This window comes from Heteronotia binoei, chromosome 1 (assembly GCF_032191835.1).
Source record: "Heteronotia binoei isolate CCM8104 ecotype False Entrance Well chromosome 1, APGP_CSIRO_Hbin_v1, whole genome shotgun sequence".
Taxonomy (NCBI): domain Eukaryota; kingdom Metazoa; phylum Chordata; class Lepidosauria; order Squamata; family Gekkonidae; genus Heteronotia; species Heteronotia binoei.
The window spans coordinates 20,761,186-20,771,855 of NC_083223.1; the positions used below are offsets into that span (position 1 = coordinate 20,761,186).

General features: G+C 49.0%; 1 protein-coding gene across 1 annotated transcript; it reads left to right on the top strand.

The window, feature by feature from the left end:
- The first annotated feature begins 3,881 nt into the window (after positions 1–3,881).
- MLNR (motilin receptor) lies at positions 3,882–7,099 on the top strand. The gene is made up of 2 exons (XM_060259408.1): positions 3,882–4,703; positions 6,786–7,099. The coding sequence occupies exons 1-2, from the start codon at positions 3,935–3,937 to the stop codon at positions 7,097–7,099; spliced, it is 1,083 nt and encodes a 360-aa protein (XP_060115391.1). The 5' UTR covers positions 3,882–3,934.
- The last annotated feature ends 3,571 nt before the right edge of the window (positions 7,100–10,670 follow it).

Below are 10,670 nucleotides of genomic sequence, written 5' to 3' on the forward strand. Positions count from 1 at the left end.
CAAAGGAGGCAATCTCGTTTTTTAAAACGTTGGTTTGGAGGCTCTGTCAATATGTACGTGCAAAAAGATGAAGAAAGCCCTTTCCCCTCGTCTCTGCCTGATCCCTCAGCCTCCCTGTCTTTCTCTGACGGGAGATTGACACAGCCTGCTGTGAACGCATTTAATTCACAGTTAACATGGAAGCTTGCGGGAGGAGAATTCAGAATTCATATTGCTTAAATATGTAGGTTTCTGGGAAGCAGGACTGGGCAGCTGGAGGGGAAGGCTAAGTTCGTGGACAGCTGTGATAGACAGCTCTTGAAACAGGCTTCAAAATGCTGCACTAAGAGTTCCGGGAGGTGAAGAATTAAATCTCCTCAATAATGGAGAGCTTTGAGTGACAGGCTACTCCAAGCGCTCTGATTGGGCAGCTACAGCTAAGGGCAGAAATTCCTATTAGCTGGGTGCTGAGAGGGGAAGGGGCACAGATTGCTGATTTGAGAGAGAGAGATGAATCTGTACCTTAGCTGTTGAAAACCTTGGCCTGAATTCAGGAAGAATTCAGTTGAACAACTGAAAGAGTCAGGGACCAATTTCACTCTAGCCTTATGCCACTCTCACACTCCTCTGAAGGGCTTTGGTCGGATTTCACACTACCTGCCCTGGGGCTACAACTAGCTTCATCTTTTTTGCGCAGCAAGCAGAAACTGGTTTTTAGAGGCTAACTCTCTGGTGTAAAAACAGTTGTTGCAGCAGCTGGAACCACCCTTGCGGTGAAAGGAAAGGGTCCAGATGCTTCTGACCTTGTCCAGGGTAGGAACTCGCAGCTTCTTCCCAAACTGACCCTGTCTTGTAAAGCAACGGAATGGCAAGCGCCAAAGGAGTGCTCCAGAACAGACTCTACATCAGAAGTTTCCCTCTCCTTCCACATGCTCCTGTCCACATCTGAAGTCTTCTATCAGAGGGATTCCCCCCTCCCCTGTGATACCCTGGTAGAGGCTGCACTACGCAGTCAAAGGTGCACAACCCTTCCCTTTGGTGCAGCACAATGGCTAGAGAGAGATGGAGAGGGAGGAGAGAGCTCTCTTGCTCACTGCACCATTCCTTTTTGCTCTGACGGGAAAGCACGCACAATGCATTGGCTCTAAGAACAGATTATCTCAAAGCTGCACAAGCGGAAATTTTAGTTGCCAGTCTCCAGGTGGTGCCTGGAGATCTCCTGCTTTTACAACTGATCTCCAGCTGGCAGAGATCAGTTTCCCTGGAGGAAATTGCTGCTTGGAAGGGTGGACTCTGTGACATTGTGCCATGCTGAGGCCCCTCCCCCTTTCCTCCCCCTCCCCAGCCCTCTCCCAGATCCACTCCCAAGTCTCCAGGTATTTTCCCACACAGACCTGGCAACCTTAGTGGAAACAGACCACATCTGTATACTCTTCTCTCTCTCTAGCACACAATTTCTGGTAGATGGATGAGGTCAGGTGATGACAAGTCGCTCGGGTACAGTCCTGTGTCCTGATCCAAGCAAGGGAAAGAGTTCCAGCCACAACTATACCTGCAAGGAGGTCTGTCTCCTTCGAAGGGCTGGCCCTAGACTGTTTGGTGCCCTAGGCAGGCCTAACAAGGGTTGCCAAGTCCAATTCAAGAAATATCTGGGGACTTTGGGGGTGGAGCCAGGAGACATTGGGGGTGGAGCCAGGAGCAAGGTTGTGACAAGCACAATTGAACTCCAAGGGAGTTCTGGCCATCACATTTCAAGGGACTGAACACCTTTTAAATGCCTTCCTTCCATAGGAAATAATGAAGGATAGGGGCACCTTCTTTTGGGGCTCATAGAATTGGACCCCCTGGTCCAATCTTTTTGAAGCTTGGGAGGTATTTTGGGGAGAGGCACTAGATGCTATACTGAAAATTTGGTGCTTCTATCTCAAAAAACAGCCCCCCAGAGCCCCCGATACCCATGGATCAATTCTTCATAATTCACTATGGGAATCGTTCATGTAGGTGCATGATGGCTCTGGGGGCGGGGCTTCTCCCGCCGGCCAGCTGGCTGGGGGAGGGGGGAAGCCTGTAAAACCGGGGGATCCCCCTCTGGGACCTGGGGATTGGGAAGCCTAGGCCTAACTTCTGGTGCCCCTCCCCCGCACTGATAATGTCACTGAGTCATATGGAAGAAACACAATTCAGAAGGCCGGTGCCTGGTTTGCCTAGTGGCAGGGCTGACCCTGCTCCTTCGGCTCATCAGCTTCAGCAGATGAGACAGCAAGCAACCACCATTTGAAGGCAGACCACCATGGCCATTTTGGGAAGGTGATTAAGGCAGGAGGACTGTGAAGCTTTATCCTTGGTAATAGTTGCCAGCCTCTGGGTGGAGTCTGGAGACTTCCCCCCCTCCCCAATTATATAGCTGATCTGCAGGCCTCAGAGATCATAGAATAATAGAGATGGAAGGTACCTCCAGGAATGTCTAGTCCAACGCCCTGCGCAATGCAGGAAATTCACAAATACCTCCCCCCTCACACACACACCCAGTGACACCTGCCCCATGCCCAGAAGATGGCAAAACAAAAACAAACAAACAAAAACCCTCCAGGATCCCTCGCTAAACTGGCCTGGAGAAAAATTGTGGCCTGACCACAAAATGGCGATCAGCATTACCCTGATCATTCGAGAACTGGTCATGGGAACTAAGCACTGATACAACTCTTCCTGCCCTCCTTCTTATGATCTACCTAAGTTCACAGAATCAGCAATACTGTCAGATGACCATCTAGCCTTTGTTTGAAAACCTCCAAGGAAGGAGAGCCCACCACCTCCTGAAGAAGCCTGTTCCACTGAGGAATTGCTCTGTCAGGAAGTTCTTCCTAATATCTAGTTGAAAACTTTTTAAATTTCAATCCGTTGGTTCTGGTGCAACAGGAAACAGTATCCCTGAAGAAAATGGCTGCTTTGGAGGGTGGACTTGGTAGAATTATGCCCCGTTGAAGTCCCCTCCCCAAATCTCTAGGAATTTCCCAACCCAAAGATGGCAATCTTATCCTTGGAGGACTATATCTCCATGGATTCTCCCCTAGGAAAACCAATCCCCACACTCCTGACAGCATCGCTTGATTTTCACAGACAGTCCAAATAAGAATTCCTGAATCAAGTATGGAAGACAGTTGCCATGCCCACTAAACTCATTAGGTTGACATAGATGTCTGTCCTCCAGGAACCATGTTCCCATCCTGCATGACAGACAGGAAAGCACATGTGTGCCAGCAGGAACACAAAAATACAAGTACAGAGGGGGGCCAACAATGTTGCTCAATGTGGAAGATGTGCAAACCTTGAGGGTCCCAGTCATAGGGTAGGAGAGGAGTGCATAGCCTCTGAAAAACCTAAGATGTGCCAAAGGTAGGGCAGAAGAACCGTCTTTGCAAATTAAAAAAAAGAAGGCACTGGAAGACTGCTCCAGTATTGAGGGGCAAGGGTCCACTGAATGAGAGGGTTCCCAGATAGGTTTCACACCAGAGGTCACATTTCCTGCTTTTAAGAACATTAAACATGCTTTTTTCGACTTGCTTCACCACCATTTCCACTTGTTGCTAGGGCGCAAAAATAAAAGCAGCCTGGCTTCGGAGTGGATATGAAAGCCATGACTCTCCATTGGCTGCTCAGTCTGAAGGAGTTGCCTTCTAGTGGCTGTGGGTCTCTATCCATCAAGGCTTGAAGTGTTGACACTTCGTTTCCCCGCCCAGGGAGTGATTTGTGGTTAAAAGATAGGCGGCATCCAGGAGTCTGCAGAGGCTGAGAACACATCGACAGAGAATGCTGTGAGGGACCACGAGAGCCGCAGGAGAGCTGGAACGCAGCATTGACTCCTTGGGGAACTGAGCCAACCTTTAGTCCGGCTTGCAATGGCTTTGGGTGTTCTGTGAGAGCCACGCCAGGGGCTGGCCGCAGTGCCGCCTGCAGCATGAACTGCAGCAACGCCAGCAGTCCTGCAGCATGCCAAGAACAGGAGGAAGAGTGGCTGGTGCTTCCGCTGTGCAACAAGTACATTTGCCCATTGCTGCCCCTGCGTGTCCTGATCCCTGTGACCGTGGTGTGCCTGGCACTGCTGGTGCTTGGCGTGGTGGGCAACGTTCTGACCGTGATGGTGATGGGCCGCTGCCGGGAGCTCCGCAACACCACCAGCCTCTACCTGGGCAGCCTGGCAGTCTCCGACCTGCTGCTTCTGCTGCTGGGGCTGCCTCTTGACTTGTACCGGCTGTGGCGCTCGCGACCGTGGGTGCTGGGCTCTGTGATGTGCAGCGTGTGGCACTGGTCCAGCGAGGCGTGCGCCTACTGCTCAGTCCTGCACTTGACGGCGCTCACGGCCGAGCGCTACCTCGCCATCTGCTTCCCGCTGCGAGCCAAAGTGTTGGTGACCAGACGCCGCGTCAAGGCGCTGCTGGTGGTGCTCTGGGCAGTGGCGCTGCTCTCCGCGGCCCCTTTCCTCTTCTTGGTGGGTGTCCGGCAGGCTGGGAATGTCAGCTTCAGCCGTGAGTGTGGCCCCACGGCGCACGCACGGCAGTCGGGACTCCTGAGTACCATGCTCTGGATCACCACCTGCTACTTTGTGCTGCCCGTCCTCTGCCTCTACGTCCTCTACAGCTTCATTATCAGGGAGCTTCTGCACAGCAAGAAGGCGCACCTTAGTGGAGCCTCACATCGGAGCCACCAGCAGACGGTGCGCATGCTGGGTGAGTGAGCCTCTGGCGTGTGGTCATGGGGAGGGGGGCAGAGAAGGTACTGTCTTGGAAAAGACACGTGGAGTTAAAGTAATATTACTCCCCTCTGCATCCTGGAAGAGGTACATTTTACACCCCCCTTGTGTATTTGCCCTCAGAATATGTGCTTGTAGGAGTCGGGAGCAGTGTTCCCTCTAAACTGAGTCAGCGTGAGTTAGCTCACAGATTTCTAGCCTCCAGCTCACACATTTTTTGTCTTAGCTCAGGAAGGATGACCCCAGAGCACACTAATTGATGCAAGTAGCTCACAACTTTAATGCCAGCAGCTCACAACTTTAATGCCAGTAACTCACAGCTTTAATGCCAGTAGCTCCCAAAGTAGAATTTTTACTCACAATACTCTGCAGCTTAGAGGGAACATTGGTCGGGAGATGCCAAAATGCAGCTATATTAGTCTGGCACTTAATGCCACAGCACTGAGAGCAGGATTCAAGCCTGCATATGAGGGTCAAACCAGATGAGACCAAGTGTACAAATAAAAAAGCCACCGATGCACAAGAGGAACCCAACAATTTCTGATACAACATACAAAAATAGGAAAGAGAATGGTGGAACGTGAAATCAATTTGAATCATGACAAAGCACCCAGCCATCTAAGAACATAAGAGAAGCCATGTTGGATCACGCCAGTGGCCCATCCAGTCCAACACTCTGTGTCAAACAATGGCCAGAAAAACCAAGCACCATCAGGAGGTCCACCAGTGGGGCCAGGACACTAGAAGCCTTCCCACTGTGCCCCCCGCAAGCACCAAGAATACAGAGCATCACTGCCCCAGACAGAGAGTTCCAACAATATGCTGTGGCTAATAGACACTGATGGACCTCTGCTCCATATGTTGATCCAATCCTCTCTTGAAGCTGCCTATGTTTGCAGCTGCCGCACCTCCTGTGGCAGTGAATTCCATGTGTTAATCACCATTTAGGTGCACTTCCTTTTATCCGTTCTGACAAGACTGCTCAGCAATTTCATTGAGTGTCTGCGAGTTCTTGTATTGTGAGAAAGGGAGAAAAGTACTTCTTTCTCTACCTTCTCTATCTAATCTAAATCAAGATTATGTCACCATTTGCAAAAGTCAACATATAACAAAGGATTTAACTAATCCACCTGCCGTGTCCCACTGAGGTAACTTTGGGTGCACGTGTGTTAAGGGGCATTCCAACTTATAGTAACCGTATGAATTACCGTAATAACCTCCAAAATGTCTTATTCTTCAGAAGTCAGGTGATTCCTTTCTCCTGTATTGAAATGCACATTATTAAGGCCAAAATACATATCACGTGAGACATGAACCAGGTTGCAGGTGCCTGACCTGACCGAGATGCATGTTCACATGAGGTCTTAACTTTTAAAAACCTCTCTGTAGTTCTACACTGCTCCAAAGGCAGCAAGAAGGGGGTGAAGGGGCTTCTGTTTTCCCTCCCCACACCCAGGGCTGGATTAACAATTAGGCCAAGTAGGCACTGGCCTATGGGCCCCCATGATTTTAGGTGCCCTGGGCCAGCTCCACCCCCCCCCCCCCCAGTTTTCCCCGTTTGCAGCCCTCCCAGCCAGTATGTGCAGCCAGCAACTGAGTCTCTCCTTGCCCGACTTGCCTGGTGCGGCTGCTGCTGGAATCATCGCCAAGTTTGCCTCTCTCTGTCTCTCCCCCACAGCTTTGTCAAAGGGGCTTTTGAGAAGGTGCCTGCAGCCTCCAGTGGGGTGGTGGAGCAGGAGTTCCAACTCTGAGATAATTTGTGAGGGGGCCCCTGAGATTTTGACTGCCTAGTGGCCTCCACTGCCCGCACCATTTCCATTAGCAGAAACAGCCATGGAAAAGTCTGTTTGCCCTTTCCATGAACTCTGTGTGTTCTGGGATGGACATGGTCCAAAAACCTTCTCCTGAGAGGTATGAAAGTGATTTTGCTAGTGGAATGGATTCACACAATGGAACTCAATATTTCACAATAGCTCCACAATGGCCAGAACCAACTTTCCCGTGACGGAAATCAATCAAGTAATTTTCTTTCTTGCTTCCCCCCCCCCCCCCCTCGCAGTTGTGCTGGTTCTGGCTTTTGTGATTTGCTGGCTGCCCTTCCACATCGGCAGGATCATATACATCAACTCTCGAGATTCCAAGATGATGCACTTCTCCCAATACTTCAACATTTTCGCCCTGCAGCTTTTCTACTTGAGCGCTTCTATCAACCCCATCCTTTACAACCTCATCTCCAAGCGGTACAGGGCAGCGGCTTATAAACTGCTGATGACCAACAGAGCTGGAGAAAGGGCTTCTACGATCATCAGAGAAACTGTTGGCTACACAGAGACCAGCAGTAGCATCAAAAAGGTGAACCTCGGTTATTTGTGAGACCTTTTTCCGGCGCTGTCACTAACACCTTTTTAAGCAGCTTTGTCAGATTAAGGGCAGTTAATGTTTAGCCTTCCAGTTTTTAAAGAGTTGGAATTTATCGGTCTCTTATCAAGGTCTGTCGCTGTGGAGCTTTATCGTCTTCGGAACAATTCATGCTTCTAGTTTGTGTTATTACATACCGGAATGTCCATTTTGTTTCTGACGGGAGATAGGGAAAATGTCTAGATTTGTAACAATGGTAATTTCAGCCACTTAAGCGTGGGCCGTAATGGATTGCTCTTTGAGAATGGAAAAGGGAATAGGCTGTGGATTATAGACTCGTTACGAAAGGGTACAAGAAGGCCATTTACTTTTCTACACTGCCCATGTTTGTATAAAAGTTTCTAGTATCAAATGGGGAAACCTCAGTTTAAACCAATCTGTACAAGAAAATCCCATCGCAGATGACTACAATGATAGCACAGTATCCAATGAAGTTAATTTACCAGGTTCCCCTATGTCGAGGGCTGGTTTTAAATAGATTCAATAAAGGAATTTGCTGTGTACAGAACCCTGACCCAAAATAAGGTGGTCTACAAACGATTTAGAAATGGGTTCAACGGCGTTACTATCAAGCAAGTAGCCATGCTAGTCTGTAACAGCAGAACAAAATCCAAATCCAGTAGCACCTTAAATACCAAGTTTTAAGGTCTTAATAGCGCTACTGGACTTGAACACTGCTGTCCAATGAAGTGTAGATGCAGCCTGTGCTCATCTCTGAGAGGGCTAATAGGGATGCCAGCCTGCAGGTGGGACCTGGGGGTCCACTGGAATTACAGCTTGTATCCAGAATACAAAGAGAGCATTTCCTTTGGAGAAAATGGATGCTTTGGAGGGTGGACTCTACAGCCTTGGACCCCACTGAGGTCCCTGTCCTCCCCAGGCTCCATCCCCAAATCTCCAGGAGTTTCCCTACCTGGATCCGGCAACCCTAACCCTCCATTCCCTGCTGGTGGCCAGGGGGACACACACACACATACACATAGGCCACTGTGTGACACAGAGGCCGTTTTCCCACTCACGTTTTACTGGCGCCACGACCATCCTGACGCCGGCGAATCTGCCTGGATTTCGCAACAGAAGCGCCGGCGCTCCCAGAAGCACCGGCGCTTTCCGTCGCTAAGCCAGCGCAAACGTTTTCCTGCATCTTTGCGATTTCCGTTTGCGCTGGCTTAGCGACGGAAGTAGCCGGCGCTTCTGGGAGCGCCGGAGCTTCTGATGCGAAATCCAGGCAGATTCGCCGGCGTCAGGATGGTCGTGGCGCCAGTAAAACGTGAGTGGGAAAACGGCCACAGTGTTGGACTGGATGGGCCATTGGCCTGATCCAACATACACACACACTATGGCTAATAGCAACTGATGGACCTCTGCTCCATATTTTTATTTAACCCCCTCTTGAAGCTGGCTACGCTTGTAGCCGCCACCACCTCCTGTGGCAGTGAATTCCACATGTTAATCACCCTTGGGGTGAAGAAGTACTTCCTTCTATCCATTTTAACCTGACTGCTCAGCAATTTCATTGAATGCCCATGAGTTTGGAGAGCTTTAGTTTGGAGATGCCAGGGATTGAACCTGGGACCTTCTGCTTACCAAGCAGATGCTGTATCACTGAGCCACTGTCCCTCCCCTAACAGCAACCTTAGCTATGTACAGCTGGCTACTTCTAAAATGGCTTTTCTTTGGGCAAAACAGACGGGGCTGCCAAGAGTCTCCACAGACCTCTGGACAATGATCACTGCTGCCGCTGCCGTTATATGACCCACAGTCAACGCAAATACCAAAGGAAAAGCAAACCGTATGACTTGCCTATGTGCCTGTGTCCCCCAGAGTTACAAGGAATCTCAGAACTTTTTCCTCCTTAGTCTTCCCCTCCCCACCTTGACAGCTCTGAAACGACATATCCAGACAGATCCTGTGCATATTTAAATGGAAGTAAGTGCCACTGAGTTAGATGGAAATTTATCTTGAATAATTATAGCAGGGTTTAGGATTACTTGGCAGAAACAGTCTTTGGAAGAAGCATAAAATATCCTAAAACATGTGCAGTTTTGAGACTAACTTGTAGACAGAAAACAATATAACAATGAGGAATGAAGAAGCAACGGTGGCATTTTCTGCACTAGCACATCCATAGCTCTTGGAGAAATACCTTTTTAGTCTTAAGGGCATCCCTCAGACAATGATACATATAGCACTTTAGAGTGGTTTAAAAAAATCTAAAGAGGAAACAAACACTATAATGAAAAAGTAATGAAGTATTCTTTACAAAGTGAGAACATTGCAATTTAATCTTGTACAGACAGAAGGTATCAATAGAGGACAATAACACCTTAGAGACCAGCATACCTCTCAGCATATGAGCTTTTGAGAGTCAAAGCTCCCTTTTGTCATCTGAGGAAAGCTCATATCCTGAAAATCTTGTTGGTTTCTAATAGGGTTGCCAGCCTCCAGGTGGGGCCTGGAGATCTTCTGCTTTTACAACTGATCCATGGAGGTAAATGGCTGCTTTGAAGGGTGGACTCTAGGGCACTGCACCATGCTGAGGCCCCTCCCCTCCCCTGGATCCACCCCCAAAGTCTCCAGGTATTTTTCAACCCAGACCTGGCAACCCTGGTCTCTAAGGTGCTCCTGGACTCGAATCTAGCTGTTATACCTATTGTTATAAGATATCAATGCTATTCTAATGCTATTAAAAAAAAAACCATTAAGAGCCCCACAGGCTAAGGTGAGGGAGGCTGGCACAGGGTTGCTTGCTCCAGGTTGTGAAATACCTGGAGTTTCGGCGGGGTGGAACATGAGGAGGGCAAAGTTTGGGGAGGGGAGGGACTTCAAAGTTTGGGGTATAATGAATGCCACAACGTCCACCTTCCAAAGCACCATTTTCTTCAGGTGAACTGGTTGTCCCCTGGAGATCAGTTGTAAGAGCAGGAGATCTCCAGATGTTACCTGGAGGTTGCCATTTTAAGAAGAAGACTGCAGAGTTATACCCCACCCTTCTCTCTGAATCAGAAACTCAGAGCAGCTTACAATCTCCTATATCTTCCTCCCCGCCACAACAGACACCCTGTGAGGTGGGTGGGGCCGAGAGGCTCTCAGAGCATCTGCCCTTTCAAGGACAACTCCTGCCAGAGCTATGGCTAACCCAAGGCTATTCCAGCAGCTGCAAGTGGAGGAGTGGGGAATCAAACCCAGTTCTCCCAGATAAGAGTCTGCCCTCTTAACCACTACACCAAACTGGCTCTCAGCTTTTCTCCAGGGGAAATGATCTATCTAGTCTGGAGATGAGGAGATTCCCAGGATCCAACTGGAGGCTGGCATCCCCATGTGGAGAATTTTACAAATAGCATATGGATGGAAAATTTAATTTTCGGATATTCTACAGAAAGATAACGCCATTGTTTTCTGTTGTGGTAGGATAATTTTCTTCACTGAGCTTGTTAACGAATATTAGTGATTACTCCCAACAAAACTGGCAATGTTATTAGTTGAACTATTTAAAAAGACAAGATATTGTAAATGCTGTGAAAAC

What these genes read in the sequence shown, in the direction of transcription:
- MLNR (XM_060259408.1), top strand. Translation starts at nt 3,935, where the DNA reads ATGAACTGCAGCAACGCCAGCAGTCCTGCAGCATGCCAAGAACAGGAG. An exon ending in GCAGACGGTGCGCATGCTGG is followed by an intron (nt 4,704 to 6,785) that starts GTGAGTGAGCCT and finishes CCCCCCTCGCAG; the next exon opens with TTGTGCTGGTTCTGGCTTTT.